General features: G+C 47.1%; 2 protein-coding genes across 4 annotated transcripts in view; both read left to right on the forward strand.

Moving 5' to 3' along the window:
• On the forward strand, positions 1-3246 carry SLC35C1 (solute carrier family 35 member C1). The gene is made up of 2 exons (XM_054199632.1): positions 1-639; positions 2469-3246. The coding sequence occupies exons 1-2, from the start codon at positions 90-92 to the stop codon at positions 3026-3028; spliced, it is 1110 nt and encodes a 369-aa protein (XP_054055607.1). The 5' UTR covers positions 1-89; the 3' UTR covers positions 3029-3246.
• Positions 2469-25741, forward strand: part of CRY2 (cryptochrome circadian regulator 2) — a 25808-nt gene continuing 2535 nt past the window's right edge. The window contains exons 1-11 of one of the 3 annotated variants that reach the window (XM_054199630.1): positions 2469-2525; positions 7970-8078; positions 11647-11789; positions 19085-19269; positions 20620-20708; positions 21778-21918; positions 22410-22721; positions 23800-23951; positions 24104-24306; positions 24780-24869; positions 25381-25522. In XM_054199630.1, the coding sequence (XP_054055605.1) occupies positions 2518-2525; positions 7970-8078; positions 11647-11789; positions 19085-19269; positions 20620-20708; positions 21778-21918; positions 22410-22721; positions 23800-23951; positions 24104-24306; positions 24780-24869; positions 25381-25520 (1572 nt within the window). In that variant the 5' untranslated portion in view covers positions 2469-2517 and the 3' untranslated portion in view covers positions 25521-25522. Of the gene's footprint in view, positions 2526-4839; positions 5065-7969; positions 8079-11646; positions 11790-19084; positions 19270-20619; positions 20709-21777; positions 21919-22409; positions 22722-23799; positions 23952-24103; positions 24307-24779; positions 24870-25380; positions 25523-25741 lie in introns of those variants that run through there. The other 2 variants (XM_054199629.1, XM_054199631.1) reach the window with 2 other exon arrangements.

The raw sequence follows: 25741 nt of genomic DNA on the forward strand, positions 1-25741 counted from the left end.
GGGGCCGGCGGCGGGGGGGGCGAGGCCGGGCCGGGGCGGAGCGGGGCCGGGCGGGGCCGGGACCGTCGTCTGACGGCCCCGCGCCCGCCATGAGCAGGGCGCAGCTGACGCGGACGGGGATCCTGCGGATGGCGCTGGGGGGCGGCGGCGGCGCCGCCGACCCGCTGCTGCCGGCGGAGGACGGCGAAGGCCGGCGGGTGCCCTTCCTGCTGCGGGCCCTGCGCATCGCCGTGGTGGTCTGCCTCTACTGGTTCACCTCCATCGCCATGGTCTTCCTCAACAAGTACCTGCTGGACAGCCCCTCGCTGCGCCTCGACGCCCCCATCTTTGTCACCTTCTTCCAGTGCGCCCTGACCGCCGCCCTCTGCCTGGGCCTTAGCCTGGGGGCGGCCTGCGGGCCCCCCTGCCCTGGCCTGCCTGCCCTCCGCCTCGACCCCAAGGTGTCCCGCAGCGTCCTGCCCCTCTCTGCTGTCTTCATCGGCATGGTCACCTCCAACAACCTCTGCCTCAAGTACGTCGGTGTGGCCTTCTACAACGTGGGGCGCTCCCTCACCACTGTCTTCAACGTGCTGCTCTCCTACCTGCTCCTCAAGCAGACCACCTCCCTCTATGCCCTCCTGGCCTGCGGAGTCATCATAGGTGAGGGGGAGTGGGAGGGGGCTGCACCCACCCCATGGCCATAGCCTTGGAGAGCAGGGGGTGGGGTGTCTTCCCCTTGGGAAGCCATCCCTATGTGCATGGTGGCTCCCTGGTGAGGTGGGGTAGCTCTGGGTTCATGCCTTGCTTTGCCTTGGGCAACCCACTTTGCATGTCTGGAGCATGTAGGTAACTCGTTAAGAAAGGAAATTAGTCTTACTTGACCATGGCTTCCTCTTTCCTTTGAGCCCTAAAAACTCTCTAGTCTGTAATGTAACTTGCCTTACCTTTTTTTGTTTGTTTTTGGGGTTTTTTTGGGTTGTTTTTTTTTCCCCAAAGGCCGTGAAACAGCAGGTAGTTTTCTTCCTGTTCTCAAGTGCTTGTTGATTATTAACTTTGGTAACAATAACAGTATGTCAGCACCATTGGGACCACACAATGGAGCCAGCCAATTCAGACAATTGAATGCGTGTGATGGACGGTTAGCTGATCAAGCCAAGTGTAAAACACCACCAGAAGATCTGGTTATGTGGTTAGGATGTAGGGCAGGGCATTGACTGGCTTAACGGGAATTGCTTACAAGTCTTTCATTCCAAAGACATAGGTAATGCCACAAGCTGCCTTCCACTGAAGAGCTATTTAGATGCCAAGGGTGGGGAAAGGTTGACTTCAGTCTGGTTCCAGGTGGACATGTGTTCACTTTGGTGCCTAAGTAGATGGACTTGGATGAAAAGGAGACAAGAGAAACTCCTCTCCTTAAAAGAGGTGAACAGGTGTAGAACTACTGTTTTTTCCACCCAAGTGATGCAAGCAATTGCTTTCAGCTAGTCTTGTGTTTGGGTATTGCCCAGGACTATGGCGTCTGCCAGCCTTGCAGGGTTTCTCTAAGACTCTTTCCCCCTGGCGCCATCCCCTTTTGCTGTGGGGGCATTGCCCATATGCCTATAGCAGCGTTGCCGAGCATCCTCTGTGGCCTGACACAAAGTCCTTCATGTCTGTGCATTGAACCCATTTGTGTTTGGGCTTAGTTTAGAGCACGTTAGCTGCTTTGCAGGTAACTTCCCAGGTGGCTTCCAACATGAAGCAGCTAATGGAGAGGCGGTGCAGTGCTCCTCTAGTAGCTCGTCTCCCCTTTTATGTTTTGCTGATGAGCTGGATGGGGAGAGGTCTCCCTCTCTGCCCTAGAGAGGCAAAGCTTGTAGCTCCTGTTCTGGAGGTGGTTAAAGAGTGCATTACCCATCAAAGAAGTTTAACTTGGTGAAGATACTGCACTCAGTTTCTGCCTTGTGATCTCTTTTTGATTGAGCTTCTTAATATTACATGCATGTGTTTACTATCTTTCCATCATCTTTTCTGACCTATCTTTCCCTTCCTGTTAACAACACAGCAAAGCCTGTGAGGCCTTCTTTTTAAAAAAAAAAAAAAAAACCTTGAGGAATTAAATATTGGTACGTGTGTGTCAGTTTGCTGCCTTTGCAATTAAAAAACTGCTATGATCTCCTTAAATTGACCTATACGCAAAGAGTAGCTTTAACTTTAGTTCACAGCTCTTTGGGGTAATGGTTTCTAAACTCATGCTGCTGGTTCAGTGTGGGAATCTGTCCTCTGAGATTGAATGATAGCACAGTAAATTACCCGCACTCCCGAAATAAATCATTCCAGGACACTAGTCATGACACTTTGTGGGTTCACTTAATAGAAAGGGGAAGCCCTTAAGCCTGTCTCTGCTTGTGGTTGTGGTTGTTCAATTTAAGGTAGATGATGAATTGCTGACTGTATGTTTTGAGTTCTTCAGCAGTTGTTCAGATGATGCCTGATTTGTTTGCTTGCAGGTGGCTTCTGGCTGGGTGTTGACCAGGAAGGAGCAGAAGGCACTCTGTCATGGACAGGTATATTCTTTGGGATCTTAGCAAGCCTGTGTGTCTCGCTCAATGCCATCTACACCAAGAAGGTCCTGCCTGTGGTGGATGGTAGCATCTGGCGCCTGACCTTCTACAACAACGTCAATGCTTGTGTCCTGTTCTTCCCCCTCATGATGCTGCTGGGCGAGTTCCGCACCCTCTACCACTTCGACAAGCTGGGGAACCCCAGTTTTTGGGGCATGATGACCCTGGGGGGAGTGTTTGGCTTTGCCATTGGGTATGTGACTGGACTTCAGATTAAGTTCACTAGCCCGCTCACCCACAATGTGTCTGGGACAGCCAAGGCCTGTGCCCAAACTGTGCTGGCTGTTATCTACTTTGAGGAGACAAAGAGCTTCTTGTGGTGGACGAGTAACTTGATGGTTCTGGGTGGCTCCTTCGCCTACACGTGGGTGAAAGGACTGGAGATGAGAAAAGTGCAAGAGGATCCTAATGTCAAAAGCAGCGAAAGAAATGAGACTGGTGTGTAGGGGGCTCCTGTGCCTCCATTTCTGTGCCCGGGGGGTTAACCTTTGGTGCTCCTTTCCTCCTGGGGAGAAGAGGAGCAAGGAGCAGGGGAAAAATTCACCTGCAAAATGTATGGGGAACCGCATCAGGAACCAGAGCCAAAGAGCTGACTGGATCGTGTTTTATCCATGGGGTCTCGCCCTGTATCGAAGTTGGGGAGAACATGTGTTGTAGAGAGCAATCAGTTTTTTTTGTGATCGTTTTTTAAAATGAATGTTGCTATTGACCTAATCTGGGCAATTTGCATCTCTGGGTGGGTGGGCTCATAGCAGACAAAGACTGGGATGGGAGCTCTGTGTAGTTAGAGATCTAGAATTAACTGAATGAATGCAGTCTGAAGTTACAAAATCCTGAACCTCCATGTAAGGAAGAGGCAGGTAGCCAGAGTGTTGGGGACAGATTCCAGTAAACTTTTCTGCTGTAAAAGGATTGGCAACAGCTGTGCTTCCTGTTGCCCCATTCAGTGCAAAGGATGGGAAATTCCCTCTGTTCTGGTTCTGTACAAGCCTAAGCAGCAGCACTGCCAAATCTCCTTTCCAAAGAGTTGATATCACATCCTGCTGAGGTCTCTTCTGTGTTTCTGTCCACCTGGTTTCTTAGCTCAGGAAATCATGCTAAGAATCAGGAATGAAACTTCTCATTCCCTCAGCGTGCTCCCCTTCATGGGACACAGTGCATTCTCAAGTGACCTTTCTTGGGGAGGAGCAAGCTTGGCCTCCGCCTCTCTGTGACAGGCAGGAGGGAGAAAGTTACGCTCAAGCACTTCCTTCTGTAGGGTGGAGATCCCAGTTCACGGGGTTCACAATACTTGTCCTCTTTACCCACTGAGTAGGGGGTAGGTTTGTGTCTCAAAAGGGGGTTGTTACTAATTAGGCTTCTTTTGGGTGACTTGTTCCATACCTACTTCGGATCTCCTCTGGTGTTTGCAGTTTGTCTTTTGGCTTGTTCCTTTAAAACATGGCCCTCATGCCCAGCTTGGTGAATCCTTCAACCCCCGAAAATCCTGTTTTTGCTCAGCTGCATCAATCCCTTTACTTGAAACTTGCTGCTGAAGTTAGTGCTGCAGAAGTCTCTGTCCCTGGCCTGCTCCCATGCAAGTGCGACCTGGGGTTACGCTGTGCTGCGACTTCTGATCCAAGGGGTCAGCAGTGACATCCTGTAGTCATCTGTGATGTTGCACCGGCTTTCTACACCTCTGGCCCTTTTATATTCGAAGGGTTATTTGGGTAGTGATCCTTGATGTGACTGCTTCATACCCTGCCCCTTGGGTCCTATGTGACGTACTGTTGCCTGTGCATGATGGCTGGCCGCTCCTACAGAAGGATACTCCATTTCTGCCCAGAATATGCTCCTGTCTAATTTTGGGGAGGGGGGTGTCCCGCCCTGCGTTTCATCACCACAGGTACCTTCTCGCTCCTCTTCGCTGCAGGCTGCCGCCTGGGACCCTTGAATTTATTTTAAGGGGAACGGACGTCGCACGTACTGACTTGTAACGGCCCTAACCTGCTGAATAAAGTCGGGGAGCGGGGGGACGGGACGGTCTCTGGATCCCACGAGGGGAAGGGGAGCGACGTTTGCAGCGTGTCGCCATGCTGGGGGGGGGGGGGGGGTACTCTGGCGACCTTCTGCCCCCACCGCCCAGCTCTAAGCGCGGCCGCTAGGGGGCGGCAAAGCGCCTTTAGGGCCCGCTCGCGCCCCACCCCGCCGCCCTGATTGGCTGCCGCCGCGTACGCGGCGGCAGCCAATCAGGGCGGCGGGGTGGGGCGCGAGCGGGCGGCGCGCGGGGGCCGCGGCTGCAGTTGGCGGCGGCGATGGCGGCGGCCGCCCCGGTCGCGGCTCCGTCCCTTTGCCGCTCGGTGCACTGGTTCCGCCGCGGGCTGCGTCTCCACGACAACCCGGCGCTGCAGGAAGCGCTGCGGGGCGCCGCGTCCCTCCGTTGCATCTATATCCTGGACCCTTGGTTCGCCGCCTCCTCCGCCGTAGGCATCAACCGCTGGCGGTGAGTGGGCCTGAGGAGGCGCCGGGCCCTTCGGGCTGCGGGTGGGCCCGAGGCGGGTCGAGGCACGCTGGGTGTGGGCAGGGGCGGTGCGAAGGGCTTTAGGTCTAGGCCGCCGCAGGAGCGGGAGCAGCACACGCAGCCTTGTCCACGGTTCGGTCCGTGTATTGCTCCCTCCCCACTCCCGGTCCTCGCCGTGCAGGAGAGAGGTTGCCTTCCCCAGTTGGCCTCGCCATGGTTTTCACAGCGGTGTTGTCTGACTGTGGGAGGGTGCCTTCAACTTTATGTAATGTCATTAGACTTTCTCCTTGCAAGCTGGCTGACTGTATGAGAGCAGCAGCCGATGGGCGTTTTGCTTCAGGAGTGCTTCTTCTTGAATTCAGAGACAAGCGCAAAGAACCTTCAGAGCTGCGTGACCGCACCACGCCTTCCCTCTGCCCTTCGGCTGCCGGGTGTGCGTAGGCATGTGCGCTCGCCTGCCATCTTCCCATCCCCCAAATCTTTATGGAAAAACACTTTGGCTGCTGCTAGGGAGGTAGCAGTGAAGTTGCTGGGGTTTTTCCCCCTCTACAAGTAGGAAAGTGTATGGGGTGAGTCATGTCTTTGCAGAGACTGAGACCTTATGTACTGGTAGCCAGAAACATTACATAATGCTATTCTGTCAGGTCTCAACTGCCTAAACATTTGGAAACCAAATCCAGGTAGGGATTCTTGTCTGCAAGACTCCCCCGCATACAAGCGAAGCAGATCTCCCCCTGCCCTTGCACTACCCCATCAAGGGGGTTCTGGGCAGGACAGCCACCTGGCTAAAAATCCTTTAAGTTCTCTTTGAAACGTCATATGGCTGTGTGTGTAAGGTTAGGGAAACTGTAGTTGTAGCTGATTGCCTCTGCTTGCACAGCTTCATCTTAGAGGAATAGGATATCATGGATGATATCTAACATCTCTAGAACCCCCATCAGAGGATGGCATAAACATTGTAGATTTGCACAAATAACCCAATGTAGGTATTCAAATTAAAGGAAATTGTGTATTCTGTTACTGCTTAATATCCTAGGAGCCTGAAGAGATCCTTCCATAGACCAGACTTTCTACAGGCAGCAGCAGACAGAAATGCCTTTCACGTGCTGCTGCTGTTGTTAACTGTCCTCATTTGGAAGAACCAAAGCAGTGCCCCCAAAAGATTAATTCCTGATCCTTTTAATCCTTGTTTGTTTCTACCAACACTGTGGAGGGAGGGAAGCTGGTAGTTGTTTTATTTATGTTGTAGTCATGGTATATGTGAGCAGGTGAAGTTTTTAAAAATATTTTCTTGGATGTGTGCATCTACTGCAGATGTCAGAAATTAGCACCACTGGCTGTTAGGCAAAAATGTATCAGCAAGTTACTTATATTTACCAGAGTTCCATTGGTTCCCATTGGAAGCGTTGGCTTTGTTTTGCTTTTTTTTTTTTTATGCAATCACTTGTGTTCGGAGTTCTGTGCTCCAAAAGCAAATGTTCGTGTTTTACGTAGCTCCTAGAAATCTATCATGTTGAAAATCCCTTATTATTTAACTACACAGCATGTGTGAGCTGTATAGGACTAACCCTTGTTTAATTTTTAGAATACCTTGGAAAGTTGATATGGTTATTTAATAGATGGAAAGCGGGCTGGAGGTAGGGGAGTGGTTTGTTTAGGTTACCCAGACCTGATTCTGGGTCTTCTGTGCTCTGATACTGGCCCCTTCTTTCCACAAACCCCGAGTCCCTTTCTGCCTTGGGAAGAGCAGATGGAGCTTGTTCTATCTCAAAGCTTTCAGTTCACATTATGGGCTGTGCAGCTGGGGAGAGAGGAAGTACTCAGTTTGCAGGGCAATTGTAGCTTATTAGCTACAATTTCCTATTAGCTGTGCATAGTCTTAAGGGAGCTGATGTAGATACTCATGTCTTGCAGGTCACGCTGCAGAGTGGGCATGTAGGAATAAGGGAGACATAGAGGTTGGCTCGCTGACAAAGGGTTGCAAGTGTGCTACCCATGCCGCGTGCTGTCACGGAGATTAAAGTTTCAAAGCTGGTGGTGTTTGCAGAGTTAGACAAAACAAAGTGAAGTTACAATGTAGATGAGGTGGTACCTGTGGCTGCAGAACCAAAGATGATACATTTAATGCTTTATAGTGTGGAGGGGGATCAGTAAGACACCATTAAATGCAAAAAGTACTTAAATGCTTTTTTACAGTTTTGGGTGGGAGGGAATAGATGAATGTCGTGGCATGCTGCTATCTTTGTGTCTTCATGGTGGAAGAAAAATTGCAGTCTGTTTGCCGCTATTCCAACTACAGATAATTCTTGCCTTGGGAGATCTTGCTGCTCAGTCTCTTGCTACTGATGAGCTAGGAGTGTGCATTTCTCTCTTGTGACATTGCCTGTTTGTAGCCAGAATGGTAAAACTCACACGGTTCTTATAGGAATTCATTACTTTCCTTGGAGCAGTGTATTGACATCTTTCTACTTCATATGCAAAATCCCTCCTGGCCCCAAATCCATGAAAGAATATACCATAGGGAGTTATATGGTTAATGCTTTTCACCATGTGGTAATGTGGAGAGAGCAGCTGGCAGGTGTGTGCTGCCAGCCCAAGAGAGAACATGGAAAGAGCGTTGCAGAAAGGAGAAAATCCTGGAGGCCTCTTGGATCTGGACAAAGAGAACATGCATATGAATGGTTGGGAGCTAGTTGGTGCTGCAGTCTCATAGCAGTTGGTAGGCGGACCAGGGATGAATAGAAATTCTTGTGTTCTGTTTCTCGACCTAACTTTCAGTTTGATTTGGTGATGCATGTTTGCTGGAGTTCCATGCAAATTCTCCTCATTTGTCTTTTAGCAGTAACCAGACTGACTGACACTAACTGCTGCTGTTTCTTCTCTGCAGATTTCTGCTTCAGTCTCTGGAAGATCTGGACAACAGTTTAAGGAAACTCAACTCTCGCTTGTTTGTCGTGCGAGGGCAGCCAACAGATGTCTTTCCAAGACTCTTTAAAGTAAGAGAATAAAGTAATTTTCTGGAGCATACTGAAGAAAAACTGATGTCCTGGTGCTGTCCTTGTTTTCACTCACTAATGATTTACTAGTTGTTGGAGTTCCCCTCAGCTTCTTTTTAACTATAACTAATTCCTCACTATAACAAACTCTTCTCTTTAACTACAACTAACTATAACTACTATCCATAAGGGCCAGCTTGGGAGCCAGATACACTCTTGAACTCAGGCTTGCTACTAAGAAATTTAGTAGTAGGGTGTAACCTAGCACCACGGAGCTTGAGCTAAGAGTACCAAAAAGCTTGAGCTTTTTGGATGATGGTCTTTGCCTTTGTTTCTGTAAGTCTGGTCTCACAGGGTTGCACTGTAACACACTGACCCCTCTGTGTTGAGAGCTTCTTCCCTACTGGCCATTTTCTTCCTGCAGCTTTTACTTGGGAAGACTGCTATGTCCATACACCTTTACAGACAACTGAAAAAGCATATTGATCTGATGTGAATTGCAAATAGGGCTTTGTGTTAAAATTTCAAAATTCAGAAACTTTTATGTTAGCTGACCTTCCTTTTTTTCTTCTGTTCAAGACTGCAGTTCAGTCAGTTCAGCAGCAGAATACACCTTGGGTCCAGGCTTCCTGATGATGTACCAGTTAGGACGGTGGAATATGCAGTGACCTTGGCGGTCGATGATGGATTAGTGGGATACATTTCTGAAGTGATATGTCAGTGCTGCAGACTGTGAGAGAGACAGGGCTGGCAAGAGCATCTACTTGAATATCAGTGTTCCTCAAGCAGTATCATTCTTCTCTGTCCTGCTCTAAGGTTGTATTTCCTGCTGGTTTTGAAGCTTTTTGACAGCATCTTTGCTAGAGTGACAAAGCTAAAGGAAAAAAAAACCATGGTTCACAATAGTCTTATGAGTTGAGTTTGTTACGTGGACTGTACCTTGCATATGGTTGACAGAATTAGTGTCCCCAAAGCCTGCTATAGAGCAGCTGCTGAGGAGGAGAGATAAATTTGAATCTATAACCTCCCGCTGTAAATGGTTCTGATGTGTGTTTCCTGGAGTAGGGCAGTATTGGTGAGGGGAATTGGAGTATGCGGGTCAGAAGGAGCACTGATATTTATTTGGGCTTCTGCATCTTAACACATGACACAAACTATGTGCCGCTTTTCAGTGTGGGTTATTTTTATCTTTCAATCTGCAAATAAGTTCTGACCAGCAGTAGTCCATGCCCTCCTTAATTTAGTTCAAGGTATTCACAGGATAATTAAAACTTTGTTGGAGAAAAATGCCTGCTTTGGTCAAAGAACAAAAAGTAGTTGGCAGAGACTGAGGTTTGAAAAGTGTGAATCAGCCAGACCTGCTTTTGCTCCAGTCTGTTTTACCTGGGCAGGTGAGTTGATGAATATCTTAGATGTGCTGTAACAGAGCTGAAAAGAATGTGTGTGGGGGTTTTATGCTATTATATGGTAAATGTATGGCTTTCATAGGAATTAAGGCCTCTCCAGAGCTGCTGCGCTGAACAGTGAATTAGCAGCAGCTCATGCCTTGCTGTCAGCTGTTGTGGACAGGAGAGTTATGTCACATGTGGTAATGCAACACTTCAAGCTGATATAATTTCTTGCTCTCGCTGCCAGTAGATGAGCCATGTTTTTGATAACAGTCGCTGCAAAGGCACTATTATGCATGGATATCATGAGGAGAAGTGTACTTACTAGCTCTGCGTTAACCTTTGCAGAGGTTTTTTTTTCTCACTGCCTCTAAAGAAACACCTGTAATTTTACCTCTTCTATCAAAGAAAAGTGTATAATTTGTTCACTGAAGTTTGCTCACAATTCCTTTGGTGTGGTCTTTTTTTTTTTTTCACCCTACAGTTTTCCGTTGCTATAGGCTAGATACTAAGAGACAAGTCAGCCATGACTTTTCTTCTGTACATCTACAGCAATTTATTGTCATACAGCTTACAGTTTTCTGGTTAGTTGTACTCTGCTTCCTGTGTGCTACTGTAGGACATAGAGTGGTGGGCTTCTAAAAACTGTAGGAAATACCTGAATTTGAAGTTTTGTATTCTTACCTAAAATATCTGTTAGCCTTAAATGTTTTGGGTTTTTTATTCCATTCCTCTGTTTCAAGGCAGTAATGTGTGTTTCTTCAAGACTAACGCCACCTTTTCCAAGCCTTCTAGCTGATGCTGTCTGTCTCATAAAAGAAAGAAAAGTTTAAAATGAAGCTGTAAAATCACACAGGAGCAGGGCAGGGCCTGGAACCTGTCTGTCTGACCCCTACTCTGAGTTATGGATGCTGTCATGTTCTTATTTTGTAAAAGGAGTGGAAGACCTCTCTGGGATGTACATTCAGTGGTACATAACTGTTCTCTGTCCTTCTAAATATTAATTTTAAGGTTGAACCTGAAAGTTTAGAACAGAAGAGGTCTTGTACAGCTGTTTTCTGCTTCTAAATTCCCTTCCCCATCTTTGGCATTATTTTTTAATGGTCTTTAGTGAAATAATCCCATCTCTTCTTTGCTCTTTGTTTCTGTTTCTTGTTCTGATGTGGAAAAGACTGTCTGGTACATAGAAAGGTGACTTAGACCGTCTCACTTGGGGAATGTAGTTAACATCTTAGTTGTGCAAGGGGGTTTTTTAAGTGTCTCTCAAGATTTCTGACTGTGTTTGACTGAAGTGTTTGTTAAACAAATCTGTGGGCTGCTGCTCTGCTTGATGGATGTCTCGGGAGGGTCGCTGTGGAAACCATTAAACCTCTTCTCATAGGAGTCATTTTCTGAGGAAAACTAGGCCATAGTCTTTGAGAGCAAACTGTGCCCTGGAAAAGTCTGGAAGAGGCTGAATGCTATTTCATAAGGCCTATTCCAGGTAATGTGTGAGGGACCTATTAAAGGTGTGAAGATACAGAATAGGTGCGTGTTATGACTAGTGTGAAATAAGTCCCCAAAGGCAGGACTTTTAATTTAAATCTGAATCGCAGTCTCATACTTTACTGTGCTGCCCAGAAAGGTTCATTCAGTTGCCATCCTTTGTCCTGTGTTTCCCACTACCCTGTTTTTTGCTGTTTGGCTTGGACGTTGGTCCTCTATTATGTGATGGCTTTAAAGAGACATTGGAAAAAATTGGTTTTACGTAATGATAGTGTCCACAGAAAAAAATGGGATTTTGATCAGAACTTGTATTGAAAGAGTTCTCTGAAAAGCTTTCTCTGCAAATGCTATAACAGGATGGTAGGGTTACTTTTAGACAGCATGTGCAACAAAAAAAGGTGTTGTTAGGCTTGGAAACTGAGCTGTAACTGAAGAACATCAATACAGAAGAACTCAAACTTCCTCTTCCGCGTTTTAAACCTGACATACAGGAATTTGCATATGCAATGTTTGCTAGAGCTGATAAAATTGTTGATTCTTTGGTTATGTCGACTCTGGACTGCTGTTCCTCACAGGAACCCTCTCTAAGCTTCCAGGACTTAACACTGGCCAGGAATTCTGACATCCTTGTTTGTAATTCTGCTGGTTAGAAAGAGTCTTTTGTTTGACATCTGTGTGTATTATGTTTCTTGCAGGAATGGGGAGTCACTCGTCTCACCTTTGAATACGACTCAGAGCCGTTTGGTAAGGAGAGAGATGCAGCTATCGTCAAACTGGCCAAGGAGGCTGGCGTGGAGGTGGTGATAGAGAATTCCCACACCCTCTATGACCTGGACAGGTACGGGGAGAGCAAGGGCAGAGGTGCTGCCCGGGCTAGGCTGGGATTGTCACGTCGGGGAAGACTTCAGTCTCCTCCATTACGTTGATTGCTGTCATCCTGTGTGAGCCTACCAGGTGTCGACAGGATTACTCTGCGCATTCGCACTTTTGATTAGAGCACGCCAAAGCGCTGACAGTGATGTGAATGTACAGAAAGGTGTTGCCTCAAGCTTATTAAAGTGTATGTGACGGTCATTTAAGTTGCTCAGCTGTGTCCTATTGATTGTTCTCCTTGAGTGTGTCCTCACGGCGTGGACTGCTTTTTTTTGCTTCATTGTAATAAAGATAGTTGAGCTGTTGTCTCAAACAGGTTATGAAGGCAGGGCTTTTAACTGATGGATGTGCCAGGACAGCTGGAAGAAGTAGAACAAGGTAGATTTGGGCAAACGTACCTTATTCTAAAATCTGAATGCCTTGTCTTTGTTGTGTATTTGCTATGGGAGAACCTTGCCTTTATGTTAAGTTTTATGTATTTACTTATATATATAATCTCCATATATATGTAATCTCCTTAAACAGTGGAGACGGTCTTTCTAAGACTCTAAGGTATGCTTGACTTCAGCTATGTTTCAGTACTGTTCTTACAGGCTGCTTGCCTTTTTTTTTTTTTTTTTGGCGGGGGCAGGGGGAGGGAGATATGACTTGTGCCAGTAATGCTGAATGTAGATTTCCTCCTATAAATCTTTAGCATTCATAATTTCCTATGGAAAGGAGCTTTGCAGTTAGCACATGCTGTGTGGAAATGTTTGTTTTCAGAGTAGGGGGGATTCTTCTTGAACCTGTCTTGTGAGCAGACACTGTTTTCTAATTTTTGCGTTAGAAGAGATCATTAATACCTATTACATCCTCATCTCTTCAATGTCACTGCCCCTCACATCTTTCCTCATGTCAGCTTTGTCTTTTCCAAGGTGGAGAGTCCTAATTTACATAAGTTTCCAGGTGAAATCTGTTCCATATCTCTTCTAAGTTTTGTCACCTTTATACTTCTGGGTATTTCTAGAGACGTAGAGCAGTGGTGAAAAGCATAGCTAGTGTTCAAAATATAGGAGCAACTTGCATTTGCATAATGCTATAACGGCTATAATGTTTCCTGTCTTCTCCTAATAGTTGCTAGCATTCTTTTTGCTTTTTCTGGGTGCTGCTGAACACTAAACTGATGTCTCAGAGCTTCCTTCCAGAATGGTCATAACTATTTGGGAGGCTGCTACTATATAAGTAAGTTTAAGATTGCATAGCCATGCATATGGAGAAACAACATGACCAATGCTGCGTTTCATCTGATATTTTTGTCAGCTGGTCATGTGGTGTATAGGGAAATTTTTAAGTTGCTTTTCATTTTTAGCTATCCCAGATAGCTTCTAACATCAGTAAATTTTATCATCATGCCCTATTTTGTCCCTTCCCAGATAAATTATGAGTAATGTTGAGCAGCACAAGCTCTAGCTCAGCTCTGTGTAGGATTTCTCCTTCTGTTGTAGGATTCCAACTCTATCCTGTATATCAAAGAATTTTCTGTCTGCAGGAACCTTTTCCTTTTTCCCAGTCTGTCTTGGTTTCTTTAGAAATTTTCAGTGAGGGACCTAGTCAGATGGATTCTGAAAATCCAGGTAGAGTATAGCAACTGAATCTCCCTTGCACCAGGCTTAAATGTCACTAATAGATTTTGAGGGACAACTTCTCTTTACCAAGGCCAAATTAACCCTCCAGCATATTGCATATACCCATGCATTCACTTATTCCATTAGCATTTTCTACCCATCTGCCTAATGCACATATCAGACTTTCTATTCTGTCATCCCCCTGATGCCCTTGAAATGCTTTTTAAATCTAGACTCATATTTGCTTTTTTTTTTCCTCATAATATTGGGACAATTTTAAGGCAAGTGTTAATGTGCAGCAGTAATTAGTTTGGGTGTTTCTTAATGTCCTTTATAACTCCGGGGTGAATCCTTGCTGGTCCTGAAAGCTGTTGCTGTTCAAACATAGCTTTGTTTTGTGGTGTTTCTTCCTTACCTTGCAGTCTTTGACACCTCCTGATTCGTTTCCTTAAAGAGATTCGGAATGGCAGCCTCCGAATTCACTATGAAAACCTCCATAGTGAATACACATGCAAAACTAAATGCATGGATTTTTGCTGTGGTGTTAGTCTCTGCTTTTTTTAAGACTTGATCACCTCTTGGCCCTATAAATATCCTGGAGTGTCTGTAAAGGGATTTTACTTTTTTATCGTTACTTATTTTTACTTATTTATGTTTGGGTTTGGTGTTGGTTTTTTTTTAAGGTTTCTTAAGCTTTCATTTGGATTGGGAGGTGCAAGGAGGCTGCTTTTGCGGCTTTTAATTTAACCTACCGGTTTGCGTTTTTTCTGTCTTTATTTGGCTTTCATTTTTCTGAAGAACTTTGCCTTCTATTATCTTTGATGATGCTGTTCTTTAATTATTTTGACTTTTGTGATCTTTCTGAAATATTTTTTGGTGGATTGTGTGCATTTGTTGAACTTTTTTTCCCCAACGTCATCTTCAAATCATCCCCATGTTGCCTGTCAGTGTTTTACATCTCAGCTTGTTCTTTTTGCTTAGCACGCTTGCTTATGTTTATGCGTTTCTCTTCTTGTAACAAAAGCCATTATGGTATTGTTCCTTCTGGGGGGATGTTAAATTGATGCATGCCAAAGTCATGCTTAGAGCAGGCCAGTGATAACTAACATTTTCAGCTATACCTTAGTGCTGCCTAAGACCAAATAATGAATTGCTTTTCCTTGTGCGTTCCTGATTAATTATTCCATGGAGTAGTCATTTATGGCAACTAGAAAACTGTTTTTTGGCAGGCAGTGGGGTGTGACAGCTCCCCAGTCTGTGTGGAGGCAGTTGAAGTCTCCAGTTACTCTGACATTTCCTGGTTCTTGGCATCTCTGAGATTTCTCAGCAGGTGGTAATACAGTTCTAATACTGTATTTCTCCTGGAAGCCTTTCTCAGAGTATATCGCTCTCCAGTTGTGTTACCCAGTCTTTTAACTCATGGTATGTGTTGTCCCTCTTCAGCCTCCTGTTTTCCTGCATAATTAGTAACCTGGTGGTAGTGTCCTACTTCTCATCTTTCTTTAATCAAGTTTCTGACAAGATTGTCAAGCCTGGTTTTGAACAATTTATACTAATCTTTCACTTCTACATAAACGATTCCAGGAGTCCTTCTCTTGTCCCCTGCACTGTATTCCTGGTACCACTAGCCCCTTTTAAACATTCACAAAGACCCTGTTCGGTTAACTTGTGAATTTGACCAGTTCTACCCAGTAGGAGGATTACAATATGCTCCTTGTTGGCACTGCCAGCATAGCTGTGTGATTGTCAGAGCATCTTTCCCCTCCTCTCCCCCAAAACAAGGAGAGGGCTATAGAAAATCAGCGTCAGTGCTGGAAAATGCTCCTAAGAAAATATATGAATTCCTAGTCAAGATTAGCGATGTTCAGATTGTAGAAGTCAGACACAAAAGATAATCTCTTGGCTATCAGCTTAGTCTGCTCAAAGCCTTTACTTGACAATTATTCTGTCTGACAACTTCCAGCTGACAGGTTGTTTTGTCCCTTCTCTGGATCTGCCTGTTTTCTCCTCCTTAGGATCTAAATCCTCTGTAGTCTGCTTGCTGATGGTCAGCATTGTGGTTTCCGTAATCCTGGGCAGGCCTGGGTTGTTCAGGGCGAGTGGTTTACGTCAGAAAAGAACACTGTGAGCTTGTATGTTTGTAGCATGCATCAGGAGCAGCTCTTCCTCAAATATTTTAGCCTAAGGCTGAAATCATAGTTAAATGCACTTTAATAGGAGCATTAACTAACTTAAAGGAACCAAACACTGGGGAAACGTGCATTCCTTGCTGGTTCTGCAGTTCATAATTACACTATGCCAAAAAAGTAGTGTATTTCCATCTAGGAAGGTTAAGTCAAACTTCTGCCTGCCAGATCTTGTTATCCTTGTCTGTCTTGCATGGTGCTCCAGTGTCAGGTGTTTTCCCCCTGCGCTGATACTTAACCTGTCATCAAGTCAATTCTTCATCTTTCATGTGCTCATGTGTGTGTGATTCTGTGGAAGTTGAATTGTTCATCCTTTCTCCAGCATCTGTTGTGTGGAGTATCTGTTGGTTATCTCTCCATTTCCTCTTTGAATCTGTAGAAATACCCCTTGTCTTATGTACCCATAGCCTTAGCCGAGCTCTCTGGAGCGAGGCTTTAGATCTGAGCAATTGCATAAGCTGGCGAGGCTAACTAGTCTGTGTGCATTGGTAGCGGGGCGCGTTGTAGAGCAGCCTGCATGCCAGCTCTTCCTCACGCAAGGAAGCCGCGGGGGGAGCACATTCAGTCCCTTGCCAGAACTGGGCCTGAAGTGTCAGGTTTTTGAGACGAGCAGCCTTCCCTAGCCCTGTAGCCATCCTGCTGGGGCACTGCTGTGAGGATGTGAGTCAGAAGCTGACCCCCGTGGGGGTGTGCATTCAGAGTCTGCAGACGTTCTGCTTTCGCAGGTGACTGACTGTGGCATACCTTAAAATCCTGGCAGCACCAGAACTGTGTTTGGTCAGGTTTTGGTTGCCTGCTGTCTTGAGGTAAAGTGTGACTGATGGTCAAAAAGACCCTCATAACTTCTGGCATCCAGATACTACTGTCAGGTAGCGCTGAGTGGTATATTGCTAGTCTGGCCATTTTTATGTGTGTTAGCTAACACCAGAAAGGTTAGGTTTTGTATGATTAATATAGTGATTCTGCTTTTCTCCATTCCGCTTCAAGAAAACTAGAAGAATAACTGCCACGTGTAGTCTGAGAGTTACACTGGGGGAGACAGATGAAATGGGAGTATTAAATCCTGGGGAGGGTCCTCCCTTTTTCTGACATTGGGCAAAATCCTGTGAGATTGTACTGCCTGGGTTAGAAGATCAGTAGGAGGAAGGAAAGGACTCCTGCTAGGGGGGCTTCCTGTACAAATCTTTGTACAGAACGCTGAACAGCACTACAGTACCTAGTATGTATTGTACATACCGTACAATATCGTACAATACCCAATATTTGATACTTCTTTTCATGGGAGTATTGTGAAAGGTTCAAATTTTGTTGCATAATGCCAGTGTCAGGTGCTGTGACATGTGCAAATTGTCCTAGTCCTCTCTCTCAAAGATTTGTGTCACAGATCCAATAACTGTCTGTTTAGGAATTTAGGAGCCTGTACTAGGTAACTTCACTCAAATTCGCGTTCTGGAGGATGTCAAATACATACGCTCCACCTGTGAGTCACAGCGATTTGCTCCGAGTAGCTGTCTGTTTGCAAAAGTTCCGGCTGCGGATCTGGGAGGTGGTGTGATAGTGTGGATTTCAGTGTGATAGCGTGGATCTCGGACTGAGCTGCAGCCTCAGCACATCCGTGGAAGAGGGCTGAAACAAGAGGCAGTGTTAAAGAAGTGGCTTCTCCTCCCCCATCCCGAGCACCTCTGGACAAACATGGTGCGGCTTTGTCACGTTTTTGCTTCCAAGCTCTGAACTGCTGTGGAACCAACAGCTTCTCCAGAGTGCTGGAACTGTAAATGCCTTGCTTCTCTTCCAGCAGCAATGCTGATATTCTGCGGGTCTTTCTGAATTGATGGGCTCGTCTGGGGGCCTCAGTGCTCAGAGCAAGCCCCAGAGAAGATCGTGGTGGGTAGTACCGGTGTGAGTTTGTGTTCTCTTGCCATCTCTGGGGCGGTATGCGGAGACAGCTGGCCAAAACGTGCGTGTGTGAAAGCAGAGGAGATGCTCTCTGGTAGGAAGGTACAGGACAGAGCGCATTGCCTGTAAGGCTCCCCTCACTGCACTTGCTTGAAGTGGTGTCAGAGCGCGCTGTGCCCACGCTGTGCCCATGTTTATAGCCTCGCACTAGAAATGCAGTGTTTGCGCATCCTGACCGCCGCCCCCGCGCCCCGTTCATTAGTGTCTCTTTCTCCCAGTGTTTCCAATTTGCGAGGGCAAAAACGGGAGGAAACAGCAGGAAGCTTCATTTTTAACCTTGGCGATCTCGCTGCCGGTTGTAAAGGCCGCCCTTCCCCGGCTGGCGGTGTGTAGGCGGCCGGGGCTCCCGGCCGGCGCCTGGCCTAGATGTCGGCGGTGCGGGCGGTGCGGGGCCGGCGTTCCACGCTGCCCGCGCTGCGCTCGGCGGGGCGGGGAGCCGGGTCACCGCCGAGCACACGTGAGGGAGGGCTCAGGGCCCGGGAAGGCCCCGGGCCGGCATGTCGCTCCTCCCCGCTACACGTGCGGCTTCTGCGGCGGGGGAAGGGAAGGCACATGGCGTCCGCCGAAACACTCGGCCCTAAGCCCAGCCCCTTGCATAAGCTGTTGACTGTAACGGGTGGGGAAGGCCGCTCTGCTGCAGCTCCTGTGTGAGCTCTGGGGTTGGCTGCCTCAACTTTATGTAATGCTGGCCATCCCTGTGCTGTCTGCTTTGCTGTTAACTCCTTCCTCTCCCTGCGGGAGGGAGGGTTAGAAATGGCACCTTTCATGCTGGGGAAGCTTACCATGGCCAGGGGCTACTGGGCTTCTCAAAGCATTCTGTCCCAGGAAAAATAAGACTGCATGGCCCTAGCAGGCTGTGGATGCTTAGTGAAGTAGAGGAATGGGGAACTGTGGCTGCCTTTTCCGTAGCATGATCTGACACAGGTGAATAGCATGAGATGGGTCTACTCGTGACCTTATGGCATGGGGGATGATGGTGATTTCTCTAATCACGGGAGAGAGGAATGACGCAAACTGGGATTTGTCTCATCTGAGATAAGTGGAGGAGGGGTCACTAACAGGCTGGGACTTTTGTGTCAGACCAGGAGGAAGTAAGGTCACAATCAGGTTAGGATATCACACGGTGTCAGGGGAACATATGCAGGTCTGGCATTTGCCATCTTGAGGAGACAGAAAGGCAGTAATCAGATTGAGATTTCGTACCGGGGTCTGATGAAGAGCTCTGGGATAGAAATGTGATGCTAAGCCTGATTCAGATGGAGCTGTTTTGTTTTATTCCCATGGAAATGAATTAGTATGTGGGGTTTTGTTTTCTGGTGTGTCTTAGGATTTTGTTTGTTCTTAATATCCCTTTGAGGGATGCATCAAGTGGAAGGTAGATCTATAAGGATTTCTGTATCCAAAGTAAAAGGCTATCCTGAGCAGAGATAGTGGGATGCAGTTTGGCTGTCATTTCCTTATTTCTTCTGTGGTAGTCAGGCTGTGTTGTTTCACTGTGCTTATTTTGTCTCCAGAATAATTGAGCTGAATGGCCACAAGCCACCCCTCACCTACAAGCGCTTCCAGGCCATCATTAGCCGTATGGAGCTCCCAAAGAAGCCGGTGAGCACCGTAATGAGCCAGCAGATGGAGGGATGTAAAGTGGACATCCAGGAGAACCATGATGATGTGTATGGGGTCCCATCCCTGGAAGAGCTGGGTATGTGTTGAGAGTGAAGGCAAGGGTTAACTGCCAGCTGAAACGGGATCTAGTGAAACTGTTCCTGATGGCTGGCATGTGCCCAGGACAACTCCAGTGTTCTCCTCTGACCTGGGCTGCCTCTAGCCATAGAAGCAGCCTAATGTTTTCAGCGAGGCTGGACCTCATGAAAATAGGCTGCTGTCCCTTGCGCTACTGTCGATGCACAGCATCCCCTTTAGCATTGCTCTGAAGTGCTTTGCATCTGTCTTTATGTTCTCTGCTATACTGAGCATGTAACCACTGTATCAGTGTCTCATGTCCTCGCCAGCTGCTTTCCTCCTACTGCCATCCCTGACATGTTGTGTAACAGACATGAAGAGGTAAACTAACTGTGTACCAGGCTTAGATCATATAATTCAATTATTGCCAAGCAGCACCAATTTGGCAGCTTAGCAAGACAAAAGATATTACAGAAACTTCTTTCACTCATCCTGCTGTGCCTTATGGTCTTGTACTTTTCTTGGAGAAGGAGAATGAATAGAGAGCTGAGGCATGAGGAATGCAAGGCCGACATCAGGGAAGTGAATTTAAATGCAAGGGAAGAAAGGATTAATGCAGAATACTGTCTGCATTTGTGTGACTGAAGGCTCCATACTTTACAGGAACTTTATACCAACTTTATAGGAATATCACCTTGTACCTTAAGGCACAGTTTCAGCAGTCATGTAAAAATGGAGGACTTTACAACAGGAGTATCCTAAGGCTTGCAGTCCTGGGTAGATCTGCTGCCTTTGTTGTCTGGCCTAATGCAAGACTGCCTGCAAGCTTACACTGCTCTGCTTGCTGCCAGGGGAGGCTCCTCTGTCAGCTCAGAGCAGTGCAGGGCAACTGCATTATTACTTCCCCTTTTGCATCAGTTCTTCGACACTAATCCAGTGCCTTCCCCAGCACCCAGTCTCAGCAGAATAGGAGCCTTACAAGGAGCAGCTAGGCTCTCTAGTGAGCTGCTGGTGTCCGTGGCAAGGTGTTTTGTACAGCAGAGCAGTGGAGCAGATGTGCCTTTGCCAGCTGCTCTGGCCTTTGGAGCAGAGCCCTGTGGGTAGTGCGGACACACAAGAGAGAGTGTTGGCCTATGAACGATGGGGAAACTCCCCAGAAAGCTGCCTGAAGCATTGCAGGGTGAGGCCCTTGTGTCATGAGCAGGCTCTCTCTGTTCCACATGATTTGCCTGCTGTAGAAGGACTAGAGCAGCAAGTAAGCCACGTTAGGCAACTGCAGTGTGTAGTATCTTGCTGTTATTAATGCTTAATCCCGTCTATACTCTTTGTCTAAGCGTTGCTTCAAATCTTACAAAGTTCTTTCCCTCAGGCTTTCCTACGGATGGTCTTGCCCCAGCAGTTTGGCAAGGAGGGGAGACAGAAGCCTTGGCGCGGCTGGATAAACACCTGGAAAGAAAGGTAACCCCTGTTATTTAAGTGGCGATTCTTGCAGGCTGTGCCTCCAAACAAAAAATGTTGAGCATTGGCCATTGCTCTGTTTCCCTGCTCTTCCTAGCAACTATCACAGCATTCAGCTCTGGAAGGGGTGTTTGGTATTGTTGGAATACTCCTGTGATCTTGGGTTGTTTGTGGAGCAGGGAGCTACTGGGCTTCCTCAGACCCAAAGAAGCAGAGCTGTATATTAATTATGCTGCTGTTTGAAGCACATAGGATTCTTTCCCTTGTTTCTACCCCTCAGTTTCCTTTAGAGGAGTGCAAACTTGGAAACCCTCGTTCTAAGTTGCTCAGTCCTTCCTGCACACTCCACACCATCTTGTTTTGTCTTTAGCTCGGGTATTGATGTGAGTACATGCTCATAAAAGAATGCCTGCCCCTTGTACATCACCCTCTTAGTATGGTGTCTCACTGTCTGGCATTCCTTGAGTCCCTTGCTGAAATGCTCACATTTTTTCTGTGTGGCATGTGTTCTTGATACAGTGCACAAGGCAAACAATTTCAGAGTAATGAGAGATTACCCAACTGCAGAGGCGTGACTCATTTTTAACCAGTTTGTATCTTTTTCATGCTGGGTATCTTGGTGGCAGTTGTAGACATCAAAGCATAAATTCTTGTGCTGAAGGGGGAATAAACAGTCAACGTAATATTCCACAAAAAGGTCTGAAATTCCACAATTTTCTTGTTTAGTGTGTGGACTGTGATAGACATACCTGGACATAAAAAACTGCCCTAGCTTGGGTCCTTAGAAGCTCTCAGGGTTATTAGCTCCTGCATGCAAAGCAAACTTAGTCCGTTTTGTGGCCAAAATGACTAACTGTGTTAAATCCTGGAGCAAAAGTTTTGCATTTCTTGAATGAGATGTGGGGGTTGGGATTGTCCACTTGAGAACTCTCCTGGTGGTGGTTGGAGGTGAATAGAAGAGACTCTGCTGTCAGACCCGAGTGGCCTCACCACCTGCACAGAGGCCTGCCCTTAGCAGTGTCACACAAATTTGGGGTCTTTTTGGCTCGTTTCTCCTGAATATGTCTAGGCATGGGTTGCAAATTACGAAAGACCAAGGATGAACGCCAATTCATTGCTGGCCAGCCCTACAGGACTCAGTCCCTACCTGCGTTTTGGCTGCTTGTCCTGCCGCCTGTTTTACTATCGTCTCTGGGAGCTGTATAAGAAGGTAAGACAAAAGGTTCATCTGGAGAACAGGCTGATTTTGAGCATAGCATGATGCTGGTTCCCAGTGTGCCAGAACAGCTGCAAAAGTTACTGTTGCCTCCTTTGTGTTAGACTGTTGGGCTAAGCTTGTTGCTATTGCAGAAGAGGCTCTCGGGTAAGGAAAAGCGATTCTCCTGTCTATAGTCAAGCAAACCTTAAACCTGCCAGTACCCTGTTCTTCAATCTGGACTCCTGTGTCGTGAGCCATGTAGAGCTTTTTGCTGTTAGTTTTGGGTCGTTCAAGTCTCTTGTCAGTGTACTGAGCAAGCTAAAAGCAGCACTAACTTTACTGTCTGGGCTTTATGGTGAAGGATCGTCTTGAACTGAGTTCCTTCATGGCAGTTGTCGGTAACTGGCTTGGGAATTGTGTATAAATGCATGGGTAGCTTACAGCTCAGCTTAATGAAGCCAGTCTTCCCCTGCTTGTGAATACCCTTGTTTCCTCCTCCACAGGTAAAGCGAAACAGCACGCCACCCCTCTCTCTGTATGGGCAGCTTCTGTGGCGGGAGTTTTTCTACACAGCAGCCACAAACAACCCGAAGTTCGATCGTATGGAGGGGAACCCCATCTGCATCCAAATCCCCTGGGACAGGAACCCTGAAGCCTTGGCAAAGTGGGCAGAGGGCAAGACAGGCTTCCCTTGGATCGATGCAATCATGACCCAACTGAGGCAGGAAGGGTGGATCCACCATCTGGCCAGGCACGCGGTGGCCTGCTTCCTGACCAGGGGCGACCTCTGGATCAGCTGGGAGTCAGGAGTCAGGGTGAGTCTGGCATTTCCAGAGGCTTGCAGGAGGCCTTAAGGAAAACAGTCTCCCTGGTACTCGCTGCAAGGATAGGCATACAGGTATGGCTTTTGCTTTGCACATAAGAGTTGCGTGGAAGAGAGGATTTGCCAGCGGGCTCTTGGCCTGACAACAGCCTGACTTCCTTCTGCCCTCTACCATGAGGCTCTGACAGTGTCAAGTGTCTCCAGTGACCATAATTAAATGTTAGTGGGACCCACTGGTAAATATGGACTGGGGTTTTAGGGGCTTTTTTATTTTTTTTAAAAAAGTTCTTTCAGTCCATCTGTTTTCTTTGCAAATTGAATGTCACTTTATAACTGGACCTTTTTCCTCATTGTATAATCCATCACCGTGCCGGTCAGGGAACGCTCCATGACTGTGAAATCTGAATCTAGAGTCTCTCAAGGAAAGAGGTAAAAGACCCTCCTCTTGGGCCGTCTGAAGGGACAGGCAGCTTGAAGCTATCCAGTGTACATATTGCCCTACGCAAAAAGTGGAGGCAGGGGCATCTTGTCACAAAGCTGACAAAGCATAGCATAGCTGAAAGTGCATCATGGGGTCAGATGCTAAAAGCGCAGTGTCTGTACATGGATGTGAACGAGTTATTGCTGAAACCCATCTGCCTCTCCGTGGCGGTGTGCTCTGGGACCTTCAGAGGGGTTCTTCCTTCTTGCTTTGGTGCTTGTTCTTCTGTGCAGCATCTTCCTGCTTCCCACTGTTGGTGCTTTGCACTTGTTATGCCTCCCGGGTTAGGATCAATACCCAGGGCTTGCTGCAACACTAGGTAGTGATTTAGTCTGTAGCTGTGTGAGAGAGAAGCCAGCACTTTATCAGCATGAGCAGACCCTGCCTCCCTATGTGAAAGCATCAGGAAGGGAGATATATTGACCGGGCAACTGGCTTCAGCCAGCAGATTGCCTCTTTGCGGCTCCTCTGGTTTCTAGGAGCTGTTCGTACAGCTCAGTGCCTGCCATTTGGAATAGCAGCTTGGGTCTTCCTGCCACAAAGTCTTGCCTGGAGAAGCTCTCACTATCTTTTCCTCCAATTGCTGCAGGTATTTGACGAACTGTTGCTGGATGCGGATTTCAGCGTAAATGCAGGCAGCTGGATGTGGCTTTCATGCAGTGCGTTCTTCCAGCAGTTCTTCCACTGTTACTGCCCCGTGGGCTTTGGACGTCGCACAGACCCCAGTGGTGACTATGTTAAGTAAGTGATGTGACTGGAGCTTCTTTCTTGCTCCATCTGTGAGGCTAAATTGTTCAGTAGCTGACAAGTGCATGGCGCTTTCTGTACATTGTGAATACTGCATTGCTGCGCTTGCCAAGTGGTGGCTGTGCATCTTTTTACTTGTGTTGCAGGAGGTATCTGCCCAAACTAAAGGGCTTCCCCTCACGATATATCTATGAACCATGGAATGCCCCAGAGTCTGTGCAGAAGGCAGCCAAGTGCATCATTGGGGTGGACTACCCCAAACCCATGGTGAACCACGCAGAGACCAGCCGACTGAACATCGAACGCATGAAGCAGATTTACCAGCAGCTGTCGCGCTATAGGGGGCTCTGTAAGTACCAACAATTGCAAAAGATTTTGTCTTTAATAGAAGATAAAATGCTGAGAGGAGAACTCATGGTTTAAAATAGGTAGCAGTGGTCTCTCTGGCCAGTCCTTGCAAGAGGAAGCAATCCCTGCCCAATCTGCTCAGTTGGTTTCCAGGGAGAGCTCCATTGAGCTCTTGGACCGGTAAGAGTGGGGTTTGATTAGTTTTGAGAGCTGCTGATGGCATGGCACCATTCACGTGCCACCAATGGTCCAGTTCACTTAGGGGAAAAAACAGGCAGAGCATCCTAAATAAACATACTGCTGGATCAGTGTCTGTCTGTGGCCAGCACTGGGTGATCGCAGCTCGGAACTCATCCTGCTTTGGTATATGGATGCGCTAGTTGGTGATCACTGAGGTGTTTCCATATGAAAGGCTTCTCCCGCCTCCAGGTGTGTTTTTTGTTTCTTAACTATGATCCTCCTGCCTTTCTCTAGGTTTACTTGCATCAGTCCCTTCATGTGTGGAAGATCTCAGTGGCCCAGTTGCAGACTCAGCTTCAGGGCAGGGCTGCAGCACCAGTACAGGTGAGTTGGAGCTGTTTGTGTGCTTCTGAGATAGTTTCATGTCAACTTAAAGGCTATGGGCAGGAGAGATCCTTTTCTAATAAGAAGAAGGTGTGTAGCTAGGAAAACATAGATCACATTTATCTTCCTTTAGGCTTTCTTCAGATGTCCCCAGTGAGCCTTTCTTCCTAAAAGGGCTGAAGAATAAGTGAATCTTTTATTGCCTGTATGGGATCATATGCAGCCACTTAAGGGACAAGTGGAGATCACTGTAGGGCTAATAGGGTATAATTAAGCTGTCCTCCATCAGAGGATACTATTTTGTTTGTTCTGGGAGACTTAATTATTGTACTTTTAACAAAGTTGGGGTTTTTTCAAAAGTTTTCAAGGAGGCTGTGGCAACATCTCTCTCTGTGCCTTGTGCACTGCATATTCTTCTTTCTCCCAGCTCTGTAGCATGTTAGGCTTGGGTGTATTTGTGAAGAAGTCTAAAGGCAGGGGAAATGCTGCAATCACTCTTCTTCCTCTACAGCGATGAGGCTGTCACAAGCAGACCAGGCTTCTCCAAAACGCAAACACGAGGGAGCAGAAGAGCTGTGTGCTGAAGAACTGTACAAACGAGCCAAAGTGACAGGTCTCCCCGCTCCAGAGATCCCTGGCAAGAGTTTATGATTGTGAGTAGTCCCCAGTGTGATCTGGCCTAAGCTACCTTGTTCTGGCAGCTAGCAAGACTCAATCTTACTCGCTCCCTGCATTTTAATGAACAAAATGGACTTTCTTGTGGAGGGAGGTGGCTTCTAACTGTAATTCCATAGCCCTGTAATTTGGCAGTGGTCTGCCCTCTGGTTGTTTTGCTTTTGCTTGACAAGCTGTTAACTCAGTTGTCCAGCAGA

The sequence above is a fragment of the Rissa tridactyla genome, chromosome 4 (genome assembly GCF_028500815.1).
Source record: "Rissa tridactyla isolate bRisTri1 chromosome 4, bRisTri1.patW.cur.20221130, whole genome shotgun sequence".
NCBI lineage: Eukaryota > Metazoa > Chordata > Aves > Charadriiformes > Laridae > Rissa > Rissa tridactyla.

Coding starts and splice junctions, on each gene's coding strand:
- SLC35C1 (XM_054199632.1), top strand. CDS start 90: ATGAGCAGGGCGCAGCTGACGCGGACGGGGATCCTGCGGATGGCGCTG. Junction 640..2,468: donor GGCCTGCGGAGTCATCATAG/GTGAGGGGGAGT, acceptor GTTTGCTTGCAG/GTGGCTTCTGGCTGGGTGTT.